Source organism: Sordaria macrospora, chromosome 7 (genome assembly GCF_033870435.1).
Source record: "Sordaria macrospora chromosome 7, complete sequence".
In the NCBI taxonomy this organism is placed as follows: Eukaryota; Fungi; Ascomycota; class Sordariomycetes; order Sordariales; family Sordariaceae; genus Sordaria; species Sordaria macrospora.
The window spans coordinates 3,888,009-3,915,324 of NC_089377.1; the positions used below are offsets into that span (position 1 = coordinate 3,888,009).

A 27,316-nucleotide genomic window follows, 5' to 3' on the forward strand; every position below is an offset into this window, starting at 1 on the left:
CATTATGAATAACACTAGGTTAGATGCTGTGCGGGCCTCCGAATGAAGGCGACTCCATGCCTTTGCATATAAATAAGATTAAGACCTGAAGTGCTGCGAATGTGTCGTCTCCTGGAAATCTCACTACCTGCAGCATTTGACTCTTGCTGCAAATACACCCACCCGAGTTGGAGTAATGTCATTCTCTGGCGATTTTCGTCACAGCATGACACCGAATTGGTCCGCCTCCGGCCCTTTCCAAATAGCTGAATTGGAAAGCGACGAGATGGGGCACATTTCTGACCATATACCTTTATATTTTCCCCACGCCGGCGATGCACCTACTCCAACACTGACTTCTGCACTGGATGCTCAAGGACAGACCGCCACGACATCAACCTATTCGTCTGGAATTCCGACCTTTCCACCCCCGAGCAGCAATCCGATGCAGAGCCAAAGCAGCCAGTCAAACACAGAGTCACATGACCTGGTGAGATGCGCAGAATCTAGGATCCAGCTCGATATGTTCCCGTCCACTAATCTCCGAGTGCTTCTGTAGGGCTATCGGTTCGGCTCTTCCATCAACCCTGCCCTCGTGCACTGGGGAAGTAGAACACTTGGCCTTCCATTCGAGGGCGGAGAAGACCCTGCCCTAGCAGCCATGAGGCATTACCAGAGTTTCGCCTATCCAGCAACCCCCGCGCCTGCGGCATATGGACAGCGGACACACGCCATAGCCGGCGCGGGATATGGTAATGCACATGGCTCAGAGTATCTTGCGAACTTTGCCTCGGTGAGTCCATGTCTTGCATTCTTTCTTCTATGACGAGGAATAACAAGGTCCAGTCCACAATTAGCTTTATTTTAACCTATCCTGCCTTTAGAACGCCCCCAATGTGGTAGCTAATCCGCTATACTTTCCCCATGGAAACCCTCCTCAAGCAGCTATCACTGTGGGCTTTTCACACAACATCCCCCAGCCCCAATTTCAGCCCAGCAATCTCATGCCTTGGGACAACCCTTTCGCGTTCGGGAATCCTTTGACACATAATCCTAGCCACATGCAGAGCCAGATGGGTAGTAGAGGTAGAATCGACATCCTGCTGAACGGTATGCCCACGGTCACCGGCTCCGGCCCCAGTCAGATGAGCAGTCCCCTCGAGGGTCTCTTCCCTACCGGCGGCCAATCTTCCAACAATGGAGGCTCATGTTTCTCAACCTCGGAGAATTCAGGACCACCGATTCATGTCCCCCCTCCTCCAGAACAAAAACGGCTTCACATACCTCTACCGAACACCGGCCCCGGGTAAGCGTGTCTCAACCACTTACAACTACCTTACCATCGGAGCCGAGCCCACGCTCTTCGAATGTGCGCGCACCGCAAACTGACATCCCTCACCTTCATCACAGAAGCCCCAGTCCCAGTCCCAGCCCCAGTTATCCGAATCGCCGGTCCATCGCATGTCCCGTCTGCGGCCACACATCGACGACCAAACGGGACATGCAGCGACACATCGATGACAGACATGACGACAGGCCCGAGGACTTGAGCGGTACAGGATGGAGCTTAAGCCCCGAGATGACGTGCCCTTACGCCGCGTGCGGTGGCTGCGAGTTCAAGTACCGCCGTAAGGACCGCCTGAAGAGGCATGAGGAAACGGTACATCGTCGTTGATAAGGACATGGAGATGGAATCCAAAGGGAGTCCCGGAGCATCGGCATAAAGGTCTAGCATTGGAGACAAGGTCAGGGCAAAAGCAATGAATGAGTGGCACTAGTGCAGGAGTTCAAAAGAAGATACGTTACTGTGTAGGTTGGAGAGGTAGAAATGGAACTGATGGAATAGGCGTAGCTAGTTTGACTGTTAGAAAAGATCAAGAGATGGAAGTTTTTGGACTGATCAGGAGAGCATCCTCTGACTGCGTAGAGGTATTGATCGAGTTGCCGCCTAGTGACACGTGTGCGGTGCAGGCTCGTCGGGAACTTTCCGGGGATGACGAGCGAGATCGAAGTCATCAATTCGAATGGAACATTCCATTTGTTTGGGCTAGGAAGAAACGCGGGTGTTTGTGGTGCTGGAGGCGTGACTGCTTGCGAGCCACATGTGCATGCACCGATGAAAGGAGAGGGTGGTTTACTGGAAGGGATGGATTGCGTCGTTACTTCCATTTGTCAGGTAGGTAGGCGGGTTTCTTAGGTCAGGTATTATATAGGTAGTGCGATGTTAGTGTCGTGGTTACTGGCTGTTCTCAGTGCAGGCAGAGGGGGTATGGGTAGCGGTAAGGTGGGTAGGTAAATGCGGCAGATGGTGGTATTGCTTTCAGATAAAGGCAACTCTTTGCAAACTCAACTGTTTCTCAGGATACCAAGAATGTTGCGTTAGTTGTCTGCAAAGTATGGGAACGCCACGAGAGGTTCAAGGGGAGGAAATTGACGAGTGTCCAAGACGACGTCGCCTTTGATCTTGAGTCAACGTGTCTGCCAAGACTTTTATAGGGGGCCCGTCACTAACAGATAGCGTTGTTGCACTAGCGTGCGATGTGGGTGTTGCTGCAAGTAGGTACAGGGCATCAGCGTAAACGACTCGGGCCCGAGCCCGCTCTTCCATTTCCCCTACATCGTCACCTCGTCACTGAATCTCACTGCATTGGTGTCTTGTAATGAGAAGAGTGCTCTGGGACCAGAGTCGGGGGTGGACTGGGTATTACGAAATTTTGCACCCTGTCCAATTTGGGGGCCGGGAGGCTACACTAGTCCTTTTACAGAACCCACGTCCTGATGGCTGGATTATTTCCTCAACTGACAGCACTCGGATGAGCTGAATGAAGAGACGGGATGGCAACGTTTCCAGTAGTTCCGGCCGGTCTTTCTAGTACACCAAATATCCCGTGACGGAACCCGGCACAACAGCCTCCTGGTATGGGAGCCGCCAAAGGGACACAAGGCGGAATAACGCTGGGTTTAGCGGACAGACCCGCTCACATCGCGTGTAATCTAGATCGAATATCACCACTCCACTCGGTTGGAGGGCGGCTCGGGTTCTGTTTGTGCACTGGCAGTAACGGAATTAGTTCACGACGCGGCGACCTTTGTTACCTGGTTGTTCCAACAGTGAGGCAGTTATGCCATTTGCATTAATTTGAGAAGGTTGCACGTTGGATATACAGCCTTGTCTCCCTTTTTTTGCGCTTTTACAAGGCTAATAAGCTTCAAACGAGTGATAAGTGACACGATTACATCGCGAAATATGATAAATGACAGAAGTTGCGGCGTAAACTGACAAAGGAAACAATAAGGGAAGTGCACAAATACCTAGGTAGCGGTTTGGAGTCTTTCTCAAACAGGTATAGTCCCGGAATAGTTGATCTAAGAGCCTTCGACCACTCTTCTGCTGACCTTACGCGCCTCGCAGGGGTTACTGGAAGCATTCCAGTAATATGATTGGCTTGCGTATGATGTACATCTGAAACCGAATCAAGACAGAAAAGGCTGTAATCTGAGGTACCTCTACGTAAGTGCTGAAGAGTTCCTCGTCAGCGCAATGTTTGTCTACTTCATCGTGGTCCCCGGGCTCAAAGACACGCCGCTTGGATACCTATGTAACAAGACCAATTCTCCTGAGCAACTTGACGGTTGGGGGCCTTGATTGGCCGGAGTTTGAGATGTTGTCTGTTGAAAGCGGCAACCGCGTACTGTGTCAAAGGGTAGGCGCGCCAGGGAAGTGCACTTGAACAGCTACCGGCCGTGGGTGGCATGAACGCCCGGTGTGCATATCTTCCCTTCCGAAACCTCGCGTAGATAATTGTTAGTACTAGCATTTCAACTCCCATTCTATTAGTGCCCTCACACTTCCTCATTCTAATTCTATTTGCATCTCATTTGCACCTCCACGCTTCATTCCTAGGTACCCCTTATAACTCGGGTTCGTATCAGACTAAATGGGCGTTCCTTACGGTGTAGCTACTGTAGAAACCAGGAACCAGCCTGATATCCTCCACTGAAGGGCCAGGGCCAGCTTGCCTGGCCTCCCCGAGCATTAGTGTCGTAGAGTGGCTCAATTGGGAAAAGAGGCGATAAAAAGCGGCGACCAAAAAGGCAGCGAGGCGCCATTGTGCATTTGCAAGCAAGGGGCTAAGCACCTTTATTTGCACATTACCCCTGAGACGTTTCATGTCCTTCGGGGAGGAGTGAGGAAGAAGACCCAAAATGCAAGCAAACATCCACCCACCCACACACTCACACCAGCACGCGTGAGACTCACACAACAGGCACCAGGGTCCAATATGAAGGGTTCAAAAATTGGCAACAACTCAGACTGCGTTTGGAGGCCGTGTTTGAACACCCGTGAGTGTTGCGTTCCCGGTTCCTCCCACCAACTCTTTTCGCCAGAGACTGACAGGAATGCTAGCGCTATCGAGATCAATGAACCTTTGTACCTGGGCATGCAACCGCTACATGAGGTAGTTGGGAAGATTTGGTGTCTTTAGAGGCGACCAAGGCAGTTCTCCTCGCATACTGCCTCACCTCACGCCGAATGTGATGGGGTGAGAATGGGGACCTTTGTGTAAGGTACCTTACTTTCGTTGTAGGCTGGGGGCTCCGTACTGATGTGTACCGACAACCGCGGGGAGAGGGTCAAAGTGCACAATAGCTCTACAACGTGACTTGGTGCCACTTCCACGCATCGTGACCACGTTTAGTGCCTTTGTGATAATTGCACTAGGAGAATTATACGGGAAACCGAGCAGTGCATAGCTATATTGGTACGTATGTCAATCACCGGCCTCAGATTTTGAGACAGACTGGCCCATTAGCCCGAGTCGTCTTCATCCCATAGCGGCAGGCGTGCATACATCGCGGCCGAGAGATCGTTCGTAAAAGATTACGAAGACAATTCCCGGCCATGGGTGTACCTAGGAATGTGCACTTGTACAATTGATGGATTGTGAGAAAGCAAACCGTTGGATGGGAAACCTGAAAGGCAACGAAATATGTGGGTTGACTGTGTTTGTAACGGAGGCAGAGTAAACAGAAAACCAGGGCAGCCTGAATAAGGTACCCAGAACGGGAGTGCCACTGCAATGAATGGACGTCAAGACCAAGGCATGACCCGCCAACACAAACAGAAACAATCTATAGATGTGCACCTCTGACATTGAAGGAGGGATCTGACCAGGCCGGAAGAGCCTGCCGTTCAGATCTTGACTGAAAAATGTGGAAGTTGCTTGATGGTAGGTAGGTAGAGCAGGAAGGTCCAGACCAATGGTCGCGCCGGGGCTAGGGAAGGTAACAACAGGAAGCCCCCTGAAGGATGTGGGAGCTGTGCAATTTCCTGAGCTGAGTCTCCGATCAACCTCTTGATGTTAGCTCAAGTCGCTGCTTCGGTGGTACCTACCTAGGAAGGGAAGGGTGTACGTACGTACGTACCTACCTTCGAAATATCCAGTCGTCATAAAAACGCTCGATGGGAGGGAAGGCACAACTGTTCAATCCGACACGTCACATACTCGACTGTCCCAAGTCAAGTTCAAGTCACGCTTTAATCAACGCACGGGATGAACTAAATGCATTAGATTGCGTTGACGTTCAAAAGCATTCGTTGCAATAGGTTGGAGCACGGAAGATAGGTAGGTATCTACATGTCCAGCCCGTCTGTGCAAGTTCCGGACAAACGATTTTTTTGGTGCATCGTACGAAAAACGAGGGCCGGTATTTTGCATCTTCAGAGGCCAAGGGCTGGTGGCTCGAAGATGGGGAAGATTACACACGCAAGGGTGACTTAGGCAATAGGATGCGAGAAATACCGCCCAAATCTCAAGAAGAAAAGGGCATCAACCGCAAATCAGAGAAGAAACTGGAGGTCAGGAACGGCCTTGAGCAGAATTTCAACTTCTCGTGATTTCTAGATTATAAGAGCAAAACAAATCCATCGTCGTGAAGGTTTGGCCGTGCCCTTGAGGCCTGAAGTACAGTGTTGTTGTTTTGGGGTCATTTATCTCGTTCGGCGAGGAGCCTGTCAGATGGTTGGGAACATTGGAATCGAAGCCAGGTGCACTGAAGGGCTTTTCCGTGACTTTGGTTTGTCCAGATTTTGTCTGTGGGTACCGATAGAGATACTTGTGGCGGAAGAATCTTTTCAATATTAATGGGTAGATCGCAGATCCTCCCCCAGGTACCTGATCTTTCCCCATGTGCGCTGTACGGGCTGATTGCCGGGTGAGCCTCGGCCATCACATACATCGTGTGTAGTGCGAGAATCAGCACGCACATTTAGGTCGTTCTCCGTTTTTGTTGACATCTTGTAGGGCATCATGGTCAATTTGCTTTTCAGCTTTGCCGTCAAAACCAAACGAAAAGATTCAATCATGAGTCCATAGCGTTACGTGGATAGAGGCAAGCCCCAAAGTAGGCTCCCGAGTTGAGCATCATGGCCTCCAAACAACCATCCCGTTTGGTGCCTTGAGTACTCGAGGCCCAAGTCCCATCGATCTTATAAAGTCCTTCTTCATCGTGGCTGGCATTGGAGGTATGTTTCGTCCTCACCCATCGATGCGTTGTTCAGTGCCTGAGATTCATTTAAACCGCAAGACCGAAGCACAATCTTTGAACTTGCAATCGTCTCACGCTCATCTGCCTGCTTCAGCACAAGAAGGATGAACAACTCTGCCTTTCCGGAATTCGTACGTCATTCTCACGTCTGCCTTTGTCTTTCCAGGGGTTTTTCGTCCTCGTTTGGTCAGGTCTCGAAGCGACTGCTTGAGCCATGCTTTCAGATGGCTGCCTTCAAGTCCTGGCGAACAGTGTGTTGCAGCCCTTGGGTTTCTTCGGATCTTTGCTAACCCCAAAATCTCCTATCCAGAACTATAGCCATCATGCATTTGTGGATCCAATGCTCCTAGCTGACAACTCCGGTTTCCAAAACACATACAGCGTTTTTGGATACTGTATGCCGGACGCAGAGTGGGCTCACAACGGCCACCTTTCCGACCCGACCGGCCTCCTTCACCACGAGGCTTAAGCAACGTTATCTTCAACGTCGGCACCCACTCTCGAAAGCCCCGACAGACGCGCTGGGGTCGACCTCGGATCCCAGGCCAGGAGCGACTCACTTAAACGCATCACTTGTAGCGCCTGCGGTACGCTGTGGGCGAAGAGCAAGAAAGACTTCGAACGCCACGAGGGCACAAGAAGACGCCTCAAGAAAATCGGAAAACCTGAAGAGGACAGCGGAGCAAAACGCTTCCATTGTTCCGTTCTGACCTGCAAATATGCGGAAGAGAAAACCTTCACTCGGAAGGAAAACATGAAGAGACATCTCAGGGATATACACAACATCAAGAAGGACTAGGGGAGGTTTGATGAATGCTGAGGGGGGGGGGATGGGGAGGCCAAAGCCACCTGTTTCACCGCTGTTACACCAGTAGCCGTCGGCGGGTTTAGGGCTACCTTATCAGGTCTAATCACCTAGCTACCCAATCTTCATGAGCCCAGTTTCTGTTAGTCACCGCTAACGATCTGTCTTTCACAGCAAGCTTTGCGTCGCCTTATGTAGGAATCCTATCCAATGCAACGGATCACCCGACACGTTACATAAAGGCCTTTGTGTACTTGTAGCCTGGAATTCCCGCCTGTAGAATAATCCGTGCACCGTTCCTCTGTTTCTTTCCCACTTCCCACGCAACAGATGGTGCCAAACGCCCATCTTTTCACCTTCATTGATTGACTCCTCATCTATCCTCATTTCATCGGCACTAACCCGCAATTTCTTCTCCTGTTCGCGTTTTCCCAAAAGCGACCGACTCTCGATGGAAAAGGTTTCCTGGACACAATCATGACACCATCAATCGGATCTATCTCGACAACTGCCCGTCCTCGACAGCCCGCCGCCCGCACACCATTGCGATTACAACCACCTAGGATGACAAACAAGCGAGCTGAGAAAGATAAGCTGGAAATTCAATTTGAACGACTGAGGTGCAAGAGCGAAGACGAATCTGGCAAACTGATATGGAGGGATGAAGGGATACATCGCGCCGGACGTCATAACGCCCCTTGGTTATCTCGACATCATGTCCGCTTCGGAAAGGCCCCAACGCCTATAACCCAAATAACATCGTTAAGACATGCGCGCCACACATAGACAAGCATATGTCTCCCAAGAACCGAACCCGACGACCGGCCCCCCCGATATGGCCTTCGATTTGCGCCCGATGGACAAAGAACAGATACATCATGCAACTACACAATGATGGAATTCGACGGGAAGGTCCAGTCAAGTAGGACTGAAACTAAAGAGTAACCGATTGAGACGAGAAAAGGCGCGGATACGGAACAAGTGGGCTGGCAGGCCCATAGCGGAGGACGATCCGAGAGAAATGTTCTTCTCCCCCGAACTCGCCGCCATCCTACCTGCTCATCTCCATACCATGCACCTTCTTGATATGTCTCCACAGGTTATCCTCGCGAGACAGCATCCGCCCGCCGGGAGTCGTACGGTGGAACTTGCAGCCTGTGACCGGGCAGTGAACACCTATGCCGGAAGGACCAGCGCTCGGGGCGCCTCTAGTCACGTTGAGTTTGTGCTTGTTCGTGTTGAGATGACGGTTGTGATCGCGTCTAGTCTTGGAGAAGATACCGCAATCTTCGCAAGCGTAGCGAGCATTACGGGGACTGACGCTGCGAGCGCATGGGTCTTTGTCCTTTGCTGGAGATGAAGGAGTGGGGGGTTCAATAACTGGAGTCCCGGCAGAGATGGGCGTCTCTGGTGGCGGCGGCTCGAAGAACTGATCAGAAAGAGGTCTCGGACCAGTGGTCGGACCATGGGACGGCAAGGTTTCGTCCTCTTTGAAGCTCGGGGCATGAGAGCTGTCGGGAGAGGCTCGCTGAGGCCAACCATTAGGTATGGCTTTGTATTCGGAGGGCGAAAGGTTGGGAAACAGGGAAATCTGTTGGATGCCAATCAGGTACTGAGATGATTGTGTCAAGCTGTTAGCTGCTGTCACCACATGTCCCTCTGGTGATCTCATTGCGCAAGAACGTACAGGGCTTGCCATCAAAAGCGTTGGATCGATGGACTCTTGTACCTCCTCATACATCTGGCAAGATGCATTTAGGCGGTCGCTATTGTAGGCAATGTCACAAAACGGAACCTGAATGTTGGGTTCAACGCTCAAGACGGACTTGACGAGGCTACCGTCATTGACAGGGGAGCTGAAGGCTGGCACCGGGTTACACTCCATTGTGCTTAGGTAGGTAGGTGGGTAGGCTTGCAGTAGGCTTCGTGACTGATGCTTTTTGCAGCTACATTTGATCCGTTAGGAGCGGGCAAGTGTTCCTTTTCTATTCCGCGAGCTTCGCGGGTAAATGGGGAAGAAAAAGAGGCCATGCCTGGTCGATCAAGTTTGGGCACAAGGTGGCCGACATGGTGGGTTGAGTGTTGAGGGAAGGCCGGTGAATTGTTCAATTCTGCGTATGACGAATTATTGTCTTTGGACGAAACCTCAGAATCCCGCTCAAAGGCTAGATGGTTTAGCCTCTCTTCTTGTGTTATCTTAACCCCCTTCCTTTTCTGGGCGTGCCCCTAGGCCTGATTGGCAACCTTGGGAGCAGTAGTACGGAATCTTAACTGTACAGCTTGATCATGGCCGAAATGCCGCACGGCTTTGTCATCACTCACGAATTCTGCCTCAGATAACTCTACAGCAAGGTATACCCAAAGTATCGTAGTTGGTGAGCTGGCAGTCGAAATGGTGGTAGGGGACGGCTTGCTATTGGCCACAGGCGACCTAAGATATGCAGGCTGATGTCCTGCCCCGAGAACGTTATTTCTACACCCAGTCATCTTAAAAAAAGTGCATTTCAGGAATTTCTATCCCTCCCGCGAAAATATTTTTCTTGGCACCCACTGTTAGTCGGTTATTAGTGGCCGTGCTAGGATTACCCTATTTTTGGTACAATAGATATCGGTGGCCTAACCCACCACTTTTCTATCATTTCGAACTCGGGAAGATACATTCGAAACTACAATCACGACCACGACGGCGGCCTTTGGAGAGTTCACCGCCGTCTCGTCCCCAGCCATAGCTTTTGAAACCGAGCTGTTCAAAAGCATCTTGAGAAGAAAGAGCGCCGGAGAGACGAGCGACAACCGCTCTTCGAAAGCCTTCCCCTTAGAACGCCGCTTGCTGGACCCAAAACGGCTGGGCCGCATTCTAATCGGAATTTTCTTCTCAACCTCTTTTAATTCAACATCGGAAAGGAAGGCGTTCTCCTCGGATAATATCCACTTTTCAAAATCTCGCAATGTCGGGGATAGCTTAGGAAAAGGGTCTTCCAAATAGTTTTTCGAAACTGCACAGAAATTAGGGGTTTTAACGCAAAGCCACGCCACGGTCCGACTTGGCTGACCGATGCTTTTCCCCCGCACTTATGTACCTATGCCCAGCCGCCGTCGCGGGCACGACTCATTATCTAGTATTGGTAGAACTCAGTCGAAAAATTCATCATTCATTCATTCATTCATTCATTCATTTGGATGACGTTAACGGACTACGTTCCAAGATCGACGGTGCGGACCGGGCCGTGCGGGCACTACCGTCCCGTTGATTATGGTTTCGCATTTATCCGCGGTTCCACCTCTTTAACTATGACAACTCTGTCTCCTCGTGTCCACCCGCTCGTGTCCGCCGCCATTGGCGCCGCCCGGAGAACGACGATGGTTTCAATTCTATTTCGCGCGTACGACTATAGATGGGCAGCTGTCGGACTTTCGGAGTCGAGCGAAGAATAGACCGGAGGGCCACCGTGACCGGGCGTTCGCTTGTTTGGAACCGACTTGTACCCCGGAGATCGCGGTCCATTGCGACGGAGAGTGCCTTCGTTATTTTCGCGCGAGTCGAGTTTCAATCGATCAGGACCGGACGTGTTCGCTTCCTGTTCGCGTGATTGGAATCGGGGAGTTGACGTTTGATGGCGAGGTGAGGTTGGGCGGTTGTTGAGGGGTGTGAGGAGGGTGGCGAGCGCTGGCATTGGTTTTTTTTTCAGCGGTTCAGGGGAGTTCCTCGGCGTGCGTCCACTAAAGACCTTTCACCCACGAATGTAGGTCTCTTTGTTTCCCGGTGTGGTGTGGGATCGACACATCAGCGAGCAGTCTGAGATCAAGGATGGAACGAATTGGAGAGTTTGACAATATGGATAGGGCTGAGGAGGAAAGGGAAAATCCGAAGGAGCTGACAGGTCCTGAACTAAATACCCGAAAGTCGAAGAAGAAGGTGGGCGACGAATACAGCGGTTACAAGTGCTTGAACATACATCATGGATTACCTGTCGGCGGGGGACAGGAGGCTCGGGGCGGGGAGGCCGGCGAGGGCGGCAGTCAAAAGCACTTGTTTTCCCACCTCTGCCTGTGCTCCCAACGGACAACAGACGCTTCTGGGTTTGGTTTGGACGAGTGTTCCGGCTATAAGCCTGCTTCGCACCACTCAACAGGCTCTACAATGGTCCCGGAAACTCACAGATTGGTTCTCACTGCACCAGCCAGTGAGTGCTCGCGCCTCTCAGTAACCCGGTTATCAGCGTCTCTTCTTTTACCGTATAGAGGATGGCATGAAGCTTCATCCACGATAGTCCAGACTCGCGCCTCTCAGTCAGCCGGGCATAGACGCCTCTCCTTGTACGTTGTAAGGAGAAGTATAAAGCTCTCTTCCCACCTCACCTCTTACCAAGAAGCTCTTCCACAAACTATCAACCATTCAATCTAAGAACAGAACTAAAACTATCTCGCTGATTTTCCTTTTTCACTTTACCGCAATGCTCAACAACTTCACCTCGAACTCTTCGTCTTCCGGCAACGGCATCGGCGCTGATGATCATCACCTAACATTAGATGCCGATATGAGTGGCTTCGCGCCACCCATGGACAGTGGCCGCAACATCACCCTTCTGGGTCAAAAGCTGTCCCATCGCATCGGACAAGTGCAAGAGAACGCTCGTGAAGCACGACACATGGCTGGAAATGTACGTCCTTCAAGCATTCATGATATTTACACCTTCCTGCCATCCTCCTTCCCATTTCTTTCTTCTCCCCCCACCATCCACACTGGTGCAAAGTCGCGACCACTAACTCATCAATCTGGTTCTCCAGTCCTCCACCGAGCATGAGACTCATCCCTCTCCCTCGTCCGCTGGTGTCCATCGGTCCGCAGGACATGTTCCAGAGGTATCCGCCTCAGCGTGGTGTTCTCAGGAGTTCCCTCCTCTGAAAGACTACAACGGGGCCTACGAGCTCCACGCAGTTTGGGCCTCCGAGGGCGAGACTGACGGGCAAACCACCACCAGCGAGGGCATGGCAAGCCACACCGTCGTGGACCAAGCTTCCGAGCCCATTTACAAACCGGCCGCGCCTCATGTCATCGGAAAACCCCAAGCTGCTCCAGCGGCCGATTTTCAAACTTCCTCGTCCAACACCCGCAGCCCCCGCTATACCTGTGTCGCTTGCCAGTTCTCTTCCAACAACCGACGCGACTACGAGCGTCATCTCAACACCAACAAGCACCGGACCATCGCCATCATCAACAGCGGCCACATCGATGGGGTCACCGCCGGCCCAGACCCCAGCGTCAGGAAATTCCGTTGCCCGTTTACAGAATGTCGATACCATCGGGAGGGAGAGAGGATGTTTTGTCGCGAGGAAAGTCTGTGGAGCCACATGCGGACGGTCCATAGGGTCCAGATCATGGCGCGAGTAAGGTAGATGACGAGTGGACTGAAGCTCATCTGGCCCTCGATACACGCTTTTACCGCTTCTTGTCGTCATGCCCAAATCTCTGGCTCTTTTATCTGCTTGCTGTCATCTCTGGCTTTTTTTTGTCTCTGTTTTTCATTTTCCCTGTTCGTTCTGGATTTTCGTTTATTTTTCTATAACCCCCACGGCATAGCCGCTTGTACTGCAGTAATTCTTTTATAAGGTGTGGGTCCGGGTTGGATAGAGAAACTCTTTGTTGGATGGGGAAGGTCTTTGTTAGACAGATATAACCATCATGGGCGAAACAAGCCTTTTTATTACCAGTTGTTCGGTTCTTGAACCTAAGGAGTGTCCATCAATGTTAAACCCACTTCATCATGTGAAACCTTTCTGGATGATGTCGTTCTGCCACTGGCGTCCAGGGATGGTGGTGGTGCAAAGTAGCCCGAACCGAGGAGCTGGCAGTATCCACGACCCGTCGTGTGCTAGAAGATCTAAAAGCCATTGCCGGAACTTCTTGCCCAATCTTTCTGCCCTTGGTGTCTCGGTCAGCGCTTCTGGAGCCAGAGTCTCTCGCATTTTCCGGTAGTTCAACTCTCGGACGTCGACCAACGGCTCCCACGGGACGGAGGGTCAGACACGGGCCGGGCCGCGGGGGGAGTGCCGTCTCCACCCCATCCGCCTTAATCTCCCGAGCCGGTGATCGGCTTTCCTGGGAATGACAGCGGCTTCAATCGGGTGTCCACGTGCGATCTTGGCAGCGTAGTCACTGGTCCTCGTCGGGATTGAAGATATGATGTAAAGTCTTCGTCGCAGGCTCTGCGTGGCATTCGCTTGTTTCGTTCAAACGCGCAAAGGCCGCGGGGGTCATGCACGGTCATCGCGCCTGTGTGGGCAGGCATTTCTGCGGCGAAAGTCAAGCATAATGTGGGAAGCCGTCGGGACTGTTGAATGGCGGATTTCAATTGAAGAGCTTTGATGTAGTTGGATGATTGACGGAGGTGAAGAGGTCGAATGTTTCGGGAGGAAAAAACGAGCAATGTGGGTGGTGAGCGCCGAAGTTCGACTCTGTGCCTGCAGTGGTTCAGTGGGTTCCCCACACGTCTCCGCTGCATCGAGTGGAGTGCTACTGTGTACATACCCCACTCTTGCCTCGGGCTGCCAAGCGCGACCGTTCACGTGATGACAGGACGGAATGAGATGTTATTACAGCTCTAGGTATTGTTATTTCACTCCAAGTACCTACTATAATCTTGCTTTATCCTCTCTTGTGGGTTTCGTCTCTCCACAGCTTCGCCTCCATGATTGTTGTATAAACGTTTGAAACTTTCGAGACTGACACCCGGGTAGAGTTCTTCCACAGTTGTTCTATATGTATCTTGCGTATCGCAAGAGTAAAACCGCTGCAAAGTTCTTGTTCAAATATCACCACCTAATGAAGTACACAAAACTATGCATCGTTCAACATAATCTCAGGGACACGAGGTATGTGTTCTTCTGCTATTATTCCACCATCCATAAGCAGTATCGTCTCATTTCCCTCTTTGTCGCTTTCTTTCGCTGCATCCTTTGCTGTAGTTTTTTATTCCTCCTCTTTCCTATGCAAATTCTGAGGGTTACAGCTATCCAGTAGGTTTTGCCGTGCCCGGAGGCTTCACCACTTCTACCGAATGGAGTTGTGGCTGTCAGCCTCGCCAACGGGTATTATTGAAGAGCAGGCAGGAACGGACCTGTGGGGAAGCACAAAGAAAAGAACAAAAAGAAGCGCTGACGTAGACGCGGAGACGGGTGTCCAATAGGAACGGAAGAATGCGATTCTGTAGCCTCGAGGATCAAATCAGGACGCACCGGTGCCAGCTTCATGTTTCACTGCAGGGGGCAGTTGCAGATTGACGGCATTACTATTTGGAGCAGCCTACATCTCGCCGGCGAAGTTTGGTCGACACTTACACCACGAATTTTGAAGGCTCTCCGAGAATGAGTTGGACATGTCCTCTTTTTCTTTTCCCATAAAGAGCGCTGCAAGTGTGTTTGCAAAAGTTCCAATCCCATCTCCTTTTCTTTTGAAATATGTCCGCAGCAATACCGTCTTCTCAACCAATACCGAGGTACCTCTGAAGCAACAGCCACGGGTGTTTGGGTACATCCAATCAGCTCGCTATTTTCTCAACCTCACCGCGCAACGTTCCGATACTGAAAACGACTGGTATCTTTGGATGCTCCTTTGTATAGTACTCTAGACTTTTGATACATACTCTTTGTTTTGATCAGCCTTATCCTACCCAAACACCATGAATTCCGAGCATACGTACATGCATCATGACGGCGCTGTCATGAACCACACTCCAAACACAACGATGCACGGGGTGGTCCCAGGTCCCAATCATGAACCTGTTGACATAGATGGCATGGTATGTATCTGAGTGTGGCTCTAAAATTTTGCTTCCTTGCTAATTTTTCTGAGGCAGTTCCCTAACCACGAGTGGGCGCAGCTTGATTTTCTTCAAGGATTTGATGAGAATCCCAGAGAGCTTCCCCAACCCACCTTCAACGAACACCCACCCTTGCACAACGCCAACCATGCCCCACCCGAGCCCTTGCTGGAGCCTCCCATGGCTGCCGAGCAACATTCAAAGCCTAGCCCGGTGAGCCCGGGTACCAATGGTTATCGCTACACCTGTCAACCGTGCCCTTTCTCCTCCAACATCAAGCGCGACTACAATCGGCACCTCAGAACTCACAAGCATAAGAAGAACACGAGGATCCGTGGCAGCAATAGTCCTTTGGAACCAATTGAGTCAGATACGACGGGCTTTCATTGCCCTGTGCTGGGTTGCAAGTTCGGTGCGACCGGGAAGATGTTCACTCGGGAGGATAACGTGTGGAGACACATTCGGCAGGTGCATGATATTAAGAAGCAGCTATAATGCCTCTCACTACTGCACTCTGCTTCATTCCGTGGTTGCGTGAATGCCCTTGCACCTTGCACCGGCTGCAACATAACACAGAACATTCCTGTCGGGTTCCATCTTATGCCGGGGTACCTGTACCAATGAGTAGGGGAAATAAGGTAGGGGGCTGTGCTGAGAACGTGGGGTACTGTAACGGTACCGTACCACCCTGCCGACCTTGGGAGCTTGGGCATGGACAAACCTTTTGACGAAAAGGAGTTGCACCGGCCTATTTACCTAGCTGTACACAGCGTTGTCGGTAACACCAGGTACAAAGCTACCTACTATCTGACAGGGGTAAACATCACATAATTATGCACACATACACGATGGTACTTATACAACAACAAGAGCTGTTGCGACATACGCGAATGTTCCATCTTCTCAATCCCTGCCGCTGAGGGCATCATATCACCTCTAACAATGGGCACTGTTGTCAGTGAGGTGGCAGCTTCTGGAAGTTCGTTACAGGCCCACAAGTCCACAACTCCATGAAAGACTTGGCACTAAGACACTATCGCAAAATTCCCCTGTCCACACATTAAGTTGGGAGTGACATGTTAGCGCATCATCTAAGCAAGCCACCCGCGCTCAAGGCATGCGGCAACGATTTGGGATGCAAATCCATGTTCGTGACATAAACCAAAAGAGGATATTACAGCCAACGCTACCTATAAATACAATTCACCAAGTGCTGCAACGCTTTGTGCGCAGTATCGCTGTACAGTTACTAATGAAAAGAAAATATCTGTATCTGACGCAAGGTTCTAAGAAGGAAAACAGACAATCCAAGATGTGATGATATCAGTAAGAGAAGAAAAAGGAAGTCAAAAGGAAAATTGTGCCGAGGAAAAGAAGCAAACAAATTCAGGAGTATAAGAAAACCAAGCATGCTCCAACCGTGCCAGTCATGCACACATCACAAAAGGCTTCATTCAGCAAGGTGATGTGGTTCCTTTAGTCCATTGAAAGGTTATATCCAGGCGCCTGCCTCACCTTCCAGTCTTCAACCAACGCTTCCATATCACCTCACGCTCGCGCCTTGAGATGATGCGCAGTCTTCATGTGTCTCCACAGATTATCCTCCCGAGTGAACGTCTTTCCTCCCCCACGAGAGTATTCGCAGCTTGGTGCCAAGCAATGGTACCCTGGGACGGGAGAAGCTGACCCGCTCCCGCTACTGCCCCCGCTACCGTTGCCGGTCTTCTTCTGATGCTTCTTGGTCGAGAGGTGGCGCTCATGGTCGCGCTTTGTGTTGGAAGAGGTACCGCAATTGGAGCAGTGGTAGCGACGACCGCGGACATCGAGATCGCGGCCTTCGTTGTTCGGTGGAGATGGGTTGCATCTCTCGTTGTCTGATGAAGATGGAGTGCTTAGTGCGATGTCTGGGGCAGGAGAGGGCATGCTATCGAGTTCATTGAGTGCAGGGTGTGTGACCCGGGGCGCTTGAGGCTCCGAAAAGTTGAGAATGTGAAGAGAGTCTGGAGGTAGACTTTGGGGGAGATTGTCATGGTTGACAGTGCCAACAACCGAAGTGATGTTTCCAGCTACCTCATCACAGGATGGTGTGACTCCCTCGTCCTGAAGGTCCTGCACGTCACTGGTAGTGGGAGCAAAGTGGTGAGACCAGTCGGCATCAGGTAAATCTTCCTCTACAAAAGGGGGAGGTTCCGGATAGGTATAAAAGTTGGCGACAGCGTCCTAGGTCGGATGTGTTAGCGGTGTCAGCATGGTAGGTTGTTCAAGAAACAACAAAAAACAGGGTAGATGGACGGAACGTACAGGATTAGTATCATCTAGTCGGCTGATAGCTTCGGGTGACTGTCCGAAGTTGGCCGACCTTGTTTGGTTGTTATAATATCCGTCGTCGGCAAGGTCCAAGATAGCTTGAAAGCCATCCTGGGAGACGACATGGTCCGTGATGGGTGAAAAGTAATTCATCCCGAACTTGTTATTATCCATAGAGGTAGGAATATAGAGAAACTTGCGGTAGGTGATATAAGGTAGGTGCGTATGATGCGAAATGGGATGTCGGATCTGTCTTCCTCCAAGATACTGCTTGGTACCTTAAGTTTCTGATGACTCCGATGAGGTTACTGATTGATAAAAGACGAATGTTTGGGCCATCTGGAAGCAGGGGAGCCTGTTCTTTATAACAAGCCATCTCTTACTTGAGGCTAGGGAGAAAAGAGAGGCCAAAGATTTAATAGAGTGGTCAAATCTCTTCTTGCTCGCACATATTCCCCCAGAGTAGTGGTCGTGTAGGAATATCCTGAGTGGGATGGTCCCCGAGGCGGGTTCAGGCGGTGACGACCCCGGCTTGCAAGCTTAGAGCTGATGGTTATAATTAACGGAACGAAACGGCGCCCTACTCCTGCGATTGTTCGAATACATGGTGCCTGGTTGCAAGTTCCCATCCGTTCTCCAATGATTTAGTTGGGCGTCTGTTACTCCGTTTGTTTCCGCTAGGGGAAGCTTGTACTCGTCCTAACGTTTCTTAGCATCTCGGCCAATCGCTGACCAAACCCCCGGGTAGCAGACGAAACGGCAGAAAATCTCTATCTTGTCCGATCTGTCTTGTTACTAACTAAGGCGCTACTTTCCCGGGTATTTTCTTCGTCACACATACTTAGGCAACTACGTTTTATCCTCAGCTGGAAGCCATCGCGAATACCGGAGTTGGCCTGTATAGTTTTAGTACGTCTTCTACTAAGGACCGTTTTTGCCCCCTCTGCTCTCCTTTGGCGTTAACATTGGCCATTCCCGCTCAAAAAACGACTGTTTCATTTCCGTTATTATGAACCTTTAAGAATTAAGTCAATGCCAATCTTCAGTAACATTAACAACTAGTCAATTAAGAAGGTTGAGTACCTTATATCCAGCTCCCATTTCACATCCCGATTTCCATACGGCAAATGTAGATACATAAAGAACGGAGCCAAATGAGAATCTCCGCCTACCTAGCCACCGACGCATACATAATGTAGTTTTAGATATTCATACTTCAACACCACCCACGCGACGGGGAGTTTGCAAGAGGCTCTCAGACATCGGCTTATCTCGTTTTTTTCTGGACCGGCTGGACCTTTACTGAGCAATTCCTAAGTTCCGTTTCGGGCGTTTTAACCGCTCTCTCGGATACTAAATGAAGTTACGCGACGGAAAGCTTGAAGAGGCTCTCAAATGTCATACTATCACGGCCCGTTTTACAGAAGGATGCATCGTCGCCTCTACTAGGCAGGGGCACCCCCCAGTTCTCCAGTTCCGTCACAGACGAGTAAACTCCAGAAATGACGGAATCAGATCCCGGGCCCCCAAAGACGGGAGACTCCGTTTATGTTTCCTCGAGACGTACGGGGGAACTGCAGCAGTGCTGGGCAGGTTGGGAAACCTGGTACCCAATCGGGGCACTTCAATCCCATTCATAGTGGTAGACAAATAACCCAGCCCAAGAAAGCCACTGCAACCATGTGCTGTACATGTCCCCGGTATGTCTCACCTGCCGCGACGGAACTTCCATACGTGCAGTTTCCGTTTTTACGAGACAAGCTGGACAACGCCTGTGGTATAGCACCGTAATTCGAAAGGCACTAATGTACGCCTTCCGTTTCGGACACGGAACCACTGCCCTGTCCGCCTTTTGCCAGGGTCCCGTCTCACCTGGCATGTTTCCATCTGGCAGCCCTATTCCAGGGTCAGCGGGCGGTTCTAACGGATTGGCTCCCCCAAACATCTCGAGAAAACGGAACAGAACGGAGCTTGTGTGGACAAGGAAGGTTGCCGGCGGTGTCCCAATGGTCAGAAGTTATTGGTAACTTGAGTAACTGACCAGCGAGAGAGAAAACGGAAAAATGGGGTGCAAGTGAATTCGTTTTAGCGGGACGAAAGTTGTTGGTCCGACGGTTGGTAAACCTCTGTGTCTGTGGCCGCGCGGTGGCCTCTTCGCAGGTTTCCTGTCTTCTTCTTCGTGGTCCCATGTCCTGCTAGCAAGGTTGGGACCATGATTTGTCGTCACAGTATCACAAGCAAGCGGATGACACGAGGCTGGATTCCCGGATGAGTGAAACAGGAGGCGAGTATTTCCCATCCTACTTACAAAACAGTGCATCGCAGCGGAAGAACGCAGCATCCGTTTACACGCATAACGACAAGCACGTTCTCTCATTGTTCTTTCGTGCATATATGATGGTTTGTCATTTCCATATCTTCCTCTTCCTTTTCCCGATCTAATTACAAGAACGTAATACATAGTCTAACGTATTCCTCCAGTTGTCGTTAATAACATTGGGCGACGTTATCCAGCGGCGTCTGGCCCGCTCTTCCTCCTCATCTTCTTCCTTCTCCTGCTTTCCCCGTGGAGGTGGACGCCGACCTTGTGGCTGTTCCTTACCACCTCTTTCTCCCTGGCCGCTTCAAGCACGCTCCAGTGCATGGGTGACATGCATGCATGCAGGGCCCAGGTCCACCCACAAAAATAACTGGAGCTCAGAGCTGCTGCCGCTGAAGATGCGGGCACATCAACAGGTGGTCCTCCTTGCTCCTCCGTCAAAGGCACAGAGCATGTATGATACAAAAGCATACAACGCGTCCGCGCCAAACCAAGAAAAGGAAGTAAAATCAAAAACAGGTTCGTGTCCATCAAGGAGTGAGAGGCCACTGATGGATAGTATGCCTTGTGGTCAGTCGTGAGTGCGCAGCTCTACACCATAATGAACTGGCGCGGTAGTCAAAAAGAAAAGTAACGGGCAATAGTTCGTCGTCATCAAGTCGATAATCGGCGTATCGCGCATCCAGGGCCCCACGGGAGCATGTAATGGATTGCCAAAAGCGCGATCGGCTCCAACAGGGAAGTTCGTGGCGTGATCGAGTGTCATGGGGGCGTGAAGAATATGTGAATGGGAAGACAGGCGACATATCCGTTTCCGGAATGGCCATGTCCTACCTGAAGAAGTTGTGCGTGCAAGCCTGATCATGTCGCTCACTGTCGAGTGCGAACAGTGGTGATCGGCCTACACAGCAACAACCCAACGAGCGGAGCGCTTCTACCGATCGGCCTCGTTGAAGTTGACGCGCTTCGAGCTCCTCCCCCACGAGTTCTGCTGGTACCGGCTCTCGGAGTTATGGTGCTGGTGCGATACGTTCTCCATGCTAGGCTGCTTCGCGGGTGTCGAGCTGCTGCCGAATCCGGGCACAGTAGACCATCTGTTGGAAACCTTCCTGGCAGGTGCTTCTTCCTTGGGCGAGCTGACGCCGACATCAGGGGAGAAGGGCATCTCCCTGGTGGAGTTGGTCTTGCTCGAGTTCACCGAGGATCCGGTGGTGTTGGGGGTGTTGTAGACGTACTCGCCGTCGACGTAGGTAGCGTTGGAGACGAACGTGGAGCGACGATGACGGCGGCGGGTGTAGCGCTGCTCAAGCCGGAAGAGCTCGATCTTGGCTTGGATGCGTTCGAAGAGGCCGACACCCATTGTGATAGATTCCTGATTGTGTTGCGAGGTGGAAGAAAGTTTTGTCGTCGTGTGTCGCAGACGAGGGTGTTAATCGATTGCGCAAGCGAAGCGTCGGTGTTGTCAGGTGAAAAGAGTGAATTGTTTTCGAAGTCGGATGCGATGGTAAAAGATTGATGATGTCGTGAATGAAGATTCTGCGTTGTCGGATCTCGAGTTCGGAGATGAAAGGGTGGGTTTATTGTTACTGGGCGCGGAATAACCGGAAGCTCAGGCTTGTTTGAATGACAGACTGGTGGTGAGGGGATTTGGATGGATTTGGGTCGGGGAGAGAGAGAGTGTGTGGGATGGCCCTGGTAATTGTAGAGAACGAATGTAGGGTCGACTTATCGGGCCTCCTGGCTGATGTTGCAGTCGACTAGAGAGAGCCGGGCGGTGGTTGGTGGAGGTTGGGCGAAGCGAGGAAGAGGAAGCGTGGCAGCGCAGCCGAAGGATTCGAGAGGAGAGGGGAGAGGAGAGGGGAAGAAGAGTTGAAGAAGGAAAAGAAGAAAGGTTCAGTTCGTTACGACCACCCGGGGCCTCATGGTGCCACTGCACCCTGTCGTGGCTGCCCACAGCTCAACAACGCACAGCACGCCCACAACAGCAGTCCTCCACTCGCACCTGCCCTTCGGAATGGAGTCTCTGCAGCTCTGGATGCCCGCGACGCCGAAACTGATAAACGGGCTCCGCTTTTCCTCTTCCGTCTAGACAATTGATTGGTCAATCGACTCTAAGAGAAGCAAGGGTACGACATCCAGCCCCACTGATTAATCAAAAGAGAGCAGGGATCAATTGCCCTCAGTTGCTGACACAACAGCGCCATCCAATCTTTTTAACAAAAATGAAGACAAAACACGGGTCCAGTGTGGATTTGCCGAGTTTGAGACGCCGTTTTGTTTTATGCTCGATTCTTGGGATGAACCTGGGCCACGCACTTTATCGCTCGAATTTATGAGATATCGAAAGCACTGTAATGAGAGAACAAAGTCATTGTCTGTCCGCCGCCATCCGATTGTGGTGGTGTGTGTTCGGATATCGGCTAAAAACTCTGCATCGCCCACAATCCGAGGCTGCGCCCAAGCGAGCAAATCAAGGCGACCAAGCAAGAAGCTAATGATGAAGACGATCAACAGTGCCAGCAGAGTGGGATGGGCGCGGCGGCCTCGAACCAGTTCAGTTGTCCGGTTGATACGAGTCGCCGAGTCTTGTCTCACCTGGGCATCTTCTAGTGTACCGGTAGCCATCAGTCATTCGATTTGATTTACCGGCAATTAACCACTCGGTCGCACAAGGAGGCACCAAAGGAAGCCATGGAATTTCCCCCCGACTCAGAATATTCTCCCCATTCAATTCAGTCTTCCAGAATGTGTTCCCCGACGATAGAACCATGCAAGACCGTTGCTTGTCAAAATGTTGGTTCGTCTACAGGCGAGACATGGGGAAATGAATGGTGAAACAATGACGAGCACGGCATCCCAGGGCAATGATGTGCACAAAGGGAATCACGATCACCGAACACAAAGCAAGCACGGACCCCTTTCTCGTGTGCTCCTCAGCACCAAACCTCGTCCAGAATTCTTCCCCGCCCCCTGATTTTCATTGAATGTCCACCCCGGTCCCCCACGTGTTGGTACCTGCGTCACTGGAGACCGAACCTTTTTCTCCATTCTCCAACCCAGTTGTCTGGACCACTCACCGAGCACAAGAGGTCAAAACTTTCCGCGCCGAGCCTTGATCGACCTCTCACCAATTCACAAAGCCCGTGCTGTACGCACCCATCTTGAGGTTATTTGCACGTCTGCCCATCGGGCTCGCGCTGGATATAGAACCCTCAATCGAGGAGTGGAGGCGGACCGGACCGGACAATTGAGCGAGCGACCATGACCCCGACCCGGAGATTACGTTACCAGACCATTCTGTACAGCCCGGCGCCTTGGTGAGGTTGGGCCTCGATGACAATTTGGTCACTGATCTCCTGTCACCGCCCGCTGGATCAGCAGGCGGAGAGAGAGTGAGATCAAATTGGCGAACCTGTGTTTGCCTCGACCTTCCACCTGGGCAGTTTCGTCTTTAACGCTGGCGGGCGAAATTGTTAGTGCGGCAGGTTCCACAAAGGCTTGGCGGCCGAGTCAATGTTGGGCTAAGACTTGGACACCACTAACACCGTCTTGATACTCTTCGAAACTCACCTTGAACACTCGTCAGTGGGATCACGCCCAATGGTTGAAGGGGGTTTAATACTGAACATACATGAAGTCATTGACAGCATCATACGAAGACACGATGCTTCTCGGCGTTGTCATGGATCTGTCATACGATACCAAAGCGCCCATAAGCGTGCTAGTGGAAGACTCAGCTGCCGAGCTGACACCGCTCCAGAGGATCACCAACACACACGAGACAGGACAGAAAGCGTTGCGCGACCTCAGAAGTACTGCTATGCATTGATGTTTCTGGTGGCATATACTCCTTCTAACTCCAGAACTTACACTCACTCATGGATTCTCTATCCCCCCTTATAAGTACCTCGCTAACAGAAAAAGAAGTGAACCCCCCCAAAAAAACCAGCGTTTACCAACCTCAACATCCTCGAACCCTCACAACACCTCATCATGCTCCACGATCCGAGATCCCATGCATCTTGGCAATATGCCTCCACAGGTTATCCTTGCGCGGAAAGGTCTTGCCGTTGCAGTTCGAAACTGGACAGCGGAATCCCGAGCCAGGGGTCAATGACTGGAAGTCTTCGAGTGGCACTTTGTCATTGCTGCCCTTGCTGGTGTTCTTGCTGAGGATTTTGCGATGCTTCTTAGTACCCAAGTGACGATTGAAGTCTCGCGGCGTCTTGGCGGAGATGGAACCGCAGTAGTCGCAGGTGAAGAGCTTGGGGCTGGGAGTATGTGGTGACTCTTGAATGGCTGCAGCTGAACCCGAGGCTTCACCACTCTCTCTCGAGGCGACGATGTTGAAGTTGTTTCCGGGAGCTGGAGTCGGTTGGAAGAGCAAGTGGCTAGGAGGCTTAGCTATGTTGCTTGCATTCGAAGAGCCGAGGACCATCGAGCCGCTCGTCTGGTTGGGATTGCTAACATCAGGGTCAGGGTACTGTAACAAAATCCGATGCGATTAGCTTGGTTACCTATCAAGTAGGCAAGAACTCTCATTGCCTTATCCGTCATGACGGTAAGTTAGCAGGGCGAAAAGTCAAGGACTAAGTTACCCCTAGGCCAAAACTGACGAGCTGGTTGGGGACCTGTTCCAGGTCAAGACCTTCCCATTGGGCCTGATCACCCTCATTGTCGAAAAAGGTCATATCATTAACATTGCCGAGGAGGTGAACTGGTGATAACCCTTAATAGAAAGCTGAAAAGTCCATGAGGTCGATAGCTACCTGCTCGCGAGGTGAAGATTGAGTGGTGGTATGAAGAAAGGCTTAGGACTGAATGGAGAGAGCAACTATGGAGGCAGCATGGTGGGCATTGGTTCTCTTTAAAACTTGAGAAATGTTTAGAGCCTCAAGGAGGCCAAGCCATCAGAGCGCCCGTTGTTGAGTTATGAGGCCTTAGGGACAAACTTGAATCGTTTTCAACGAGCATAAAAGACGGCAACGTAGTAAATCTCCGGAAGCTCGCCAAGCTTGGCGAACAACCTGTCCGCCGCACTTGAATCTCGACGATTATTCGACGAGACAACGTACCCTAGCACAGGTGGCTTCCGGTGGCTTATGCAGACAGCGCTCCAAGAGAAAGAAGTTCAAAACAGGGAAAGATCGACTGCGAGGAACAACCTAGCTCCGGCAAATCAGGAGCCCCAGGTTGACGTAGCGATGTTAGTGCAGTTCCCTTGACAGCGGACTTTACAAAAACTAAATGCCCGCTCAATGGTCTACCGGCTGATAGCGTACTAACAGCTACTGTCTTACCTGTGTAGGCTTCGCCCCTTCCAATGATAGGCAGACAGACTTCAGAGTTCAGTCTCTTCATCGATTGGGTATGACGCCAGCGCCCTATGGAACTGTTCCTATTTGTGAGAAAAGAGGCTTTTTGTTGTTGTTGTTATTTTTAACGTCTACTTCCGCCTCCCGAAGGGCATGAGACGTGCGACAGCTACCGGATAGATACAAGAAAGAGCCCAAATCCTCCCTCTATAACCCCAAAAAGTAGAGCGCAAACCACGGCTTAAAGCCAGATAAATTCGTTGCCCCCGAAAAGAGATACCTTAGTTAGGGGCCCCAATCAGCATTTGCTGCTCGGGCTGAGCCCTCCTGTCCGCGCCCGTGCACGGACTCCCACAAATCCCGTAGCTGATTTGAAGTAATAGAGGTCAACGCCGTTGGAGGGAAACCTCAAGGGGAGAAACCTACAAAATTGGTCCGCCGTCCTCCCTTAGTTGAAAAGGAGATAGTCGATGTGGTTATCGATATCATCGAGGATCGAAGAAGATATAGCGATTAGAATGCAGCCCAGCCGTTTTGGGTCCGGCAAGCGGCGTCCTAAGGCAGAGTTTTCGAGGTGGTTGTCATTCGATGCGGCTTGTGCCCGGTGAACGGTACTATCCTCGGCGCCCCTTTATCTTCCTCGGGTAGTAGATATTGTCGAAGAGCTCGGCTTCGAGAGCTACCGGCGTTGTCGTAGACGGAGGTCAACTCTCCAGAATCCTTCCGCCGAAGGTCGAAATGGTGGGTTAAGCCATTGATAGCCCTAAGGCACCCAAAGGCACCAAAAAAAGGTTAGTTCTTGGCTTCGCCGCTAACAACCGACTAACAGCGGGTGCCAAGAAAAAAATTTTGGGGTGTGAGAAAAGAGGCGCTAGGGTGAGCATAACCAATCAACAAAAATATTCGAATTTCCCGAAGCTTGGCTGGTCAATGTGTTCATATTGTTCCTCTTTCCTCCAGGTGTACTTCCATGGTAGATATTTGCGTAGTTTTGTTATTTCCGGGGGAGACTGGATTGATTGTGCTGCCCAGGTTTAAGTAGAAATACCGTGAATGCGTTGTTGGGTGAAGGGTTAATGGACCGTGGAATGTACCTGGTAGCGGATGGTATTTTTTAGAACTGGCATGTTCATTACCTATGGCATCCTCCAGTGAGCCGGATAAGACCAGCTGGTGATCAAGAAGACGTCTGTGAAGGTACGTGAGCTTCCGGAGAGCCTTGGAGACTTGCGAAGTTGAGTCATCAATCTTTCTGGATGGAAGTTCAGTATGCCTCGCCCTACGGCGATATTTCGTGGATCTTCCGTGTGCGTTGATGTGCGACGTGTATGTTGGCTCCGCAACTCCGACTGTGGGTATCTTTCCCGGCGCCATTAGTTCATCTCAGCGGACTTGGAAAATAGGAGAAATGGAAAAGAAGGGAGTCAAACAAAGTGTAGACTGAGAATGTGGTAGTCCACCTCATAACCTCAGCAAGATGATCCCAAAAGCCAAGATCGTGTGGCATTGACAAATCAGTGATGTATCACAGGAGTCTGGCATTGAACCTCTGAAGTTCAGCTGGACAGGGCTGCGTTGAGGATTTGCTGGCAAGGTGTTCACCGTTCAATGCCAGAACTCGGGCATCTGTGGTCTTTGTTGTTGCTTGTTGTCGGTCGTTGCTCAGGCGTTAACGACGTCAGCATCTTTGCGCAAGACCCAGATGCCCGGCTGTCTTGGTGGGCCCGGATGGGAGCAGGTACCCGGTGCGGTTGCTTCCGTAATGCTTTTGAAATCAAGATGGTAATAAGTATGGTGACGAAACGATGAAACCGGGATTCCAACCAATTGAGATGTTCTTTGATGCCCTGGATTGAAATGCCAAGTGGATCTGCTATGTAACCTTCACTCAGGTAATTTTCCCAACGAACATGGACATTATGTATGACGCCTTTCACCCGGTGCAGTGAGGCTCCCACGGCATCTTTGGTAGAAGCTTAGGGTCGTTGTGATCTTCACCGTCGTAGTCATGAAGGATTACCTAGACGCAGAGCCCAAACGGACTTTGCCGACGTCCTTGGGTACCGATAAATGCCTCGACTATTCCACTTGTCTACGTACGTGCCAGTGTTGGTTGAGTTGATCATTGCCCCTTGCTGGGCGATATGGTGAAGATGTCCGTGAACGCTGGTTGTTCTTGTTGTTGTCGTTGTCGTTGGAAGTGGAGGCCGCTACAGAGCCT

At 51.2% G+C, this 27,316-nt stretch overlaps 7 protein-coding genes across 7 annotated transcripts; 3 read left to right on the top strand and 4 right to left on the bottom strand.

The window, feature by feature from the left end:
* Nucleotides 1–142: 142 nt before the first annotated feature.
* Nucleotides 143–1,654, top strand: SMAC4_07705 (uncharacterized protein; the record flags this gene model as incomplete). The annotated part of the gene is made up of 3 exons (XM_003350850.2): nt 143–772; nt 960–1,285; nt 1,390–1,654. The coding sequence occupies exons 1-3, from the start codon at nt 641–643 to the stop codon at nt 1,652–1,654; spliced, it is 723 nt and encodes a 240-aa protein (XP_003350898.1). The 5' UTR covers nt 143–640.
* A 6,693-nt stretch (nt 1,655–8,347) lies between these two features.
* On the bottom strand, nt 8,348–9,579 carry SMAC4_07704 (uncharacterized protein). The gene is made up of 2 exons (XM_003350849.2): nt 9,021–9,579; nt 8,348–8,945 (listed from the first exon to the last, which is right to left on the bottom strand). Exons 1-2 carry the CDS (start codon nt 9,216–9,218, stop codon nt 8,385–8,387), a joined length of 759 nt encoding a protein of 252 aa, XP_003350897.1. The 5' UTR covers nt 9,219–9,579; the 3' UTR covers nt 8,348–8,384.
* A 2,208-nt stretch (nt 9,580–11,787) lies between these two features.
* On the top strand, nt 11,788–12,730 carry SMAC4_07703 (uncharacterized protein; the record flags this gene model as incomplete). Its single annotated transcript, XM_003350848.1, has 2 exons — nt 11,788–11,994; nt 12,122–12,730. The coding sequence occupies 2 exons, from the start codon at nt 11,788–11,790 to the stop codon at nt 12,728–12,730; spliced, it is 816 nt and encodes a 271-aa protein (XP_003350896.1).
* A 2,282-nt stretch (nt 12,731–15,012) lies between these two features.
* Nucleotides 15,013–15,648, top strand: SMAC4_07702 (uncharacterized protein; the record flags this gene model as incomplete). Its single annotated transcript, XM_003350847.1, has 2 exons — nt 15,013–15,132; nt 15,190–15,648. The coding sequence occupies 2 exons, from the start codon at nt 15,013–15,015 to the stop codon at nt 15,646–15,648; spliced, it is 579 nt and encodes a 192-aa protein (XP_003350895.1).
* A 1,053-nt stretch (nt 15,649–16,701) lies between these two features.
* Nucleotides 16,702–17,613, bottom strand: SMAC4_07701 (uncharacterized protein; the record flags this gene model as incomplete). The annotated part of the gene is made up of 2 exons (XM_003350846.1): nt 16,702–17,373; nt 17,455–17,613. The coding sequence occupies 2 exons, from the start codon at nt 17,611–17,613 to the stop codon at nt 16,702–16,704; spliced, it is 831 nt and encodes a 276-aa protein (XP_003350894.1).
* Nucleotides 17,614–20,714: 3,101 nt separating this feature from the next.
* On the bottom strand, nt 20,715–21,140 carry SMAC4_07700 (uncharacterized protein; the record flags this gene model as incomplete). Its single annotated transcript, XM_003350845.1, has 1 exon — nt 20,715–21,140. One exon carries the CDS (start codon nt 21,138–21,140, stop codon nt 20,715–20,717), a length of 426 nt encoding a protein of 141 aa, XP_003350893.1.
* Nucleotides 21,141–23,287: 2,147 nt separating this feature from the next.
* Nucleotides 23,288–24,471, bottom strand: SMAC4_07699 (uncharacterized protein; the record flags this gene model as incomplete). The annotated part of the gene is made up of 2 exons (XM_003350844.2): nt 23,288–24,263; nt 24,379–24,471. The coding sequence occupies 2 exons, from the start codon at nt 24,469–24,471 to the stop codon at nt 23,772–23,774; spliced, it is 585 nt and encodes a 194-aa protein (XP_003350892.1). The 3' UTR covers nt 23,288–23,771.
* Between the last annotated feature and the right edge of the window lie 2,845 nt (nt 24,472–27,316).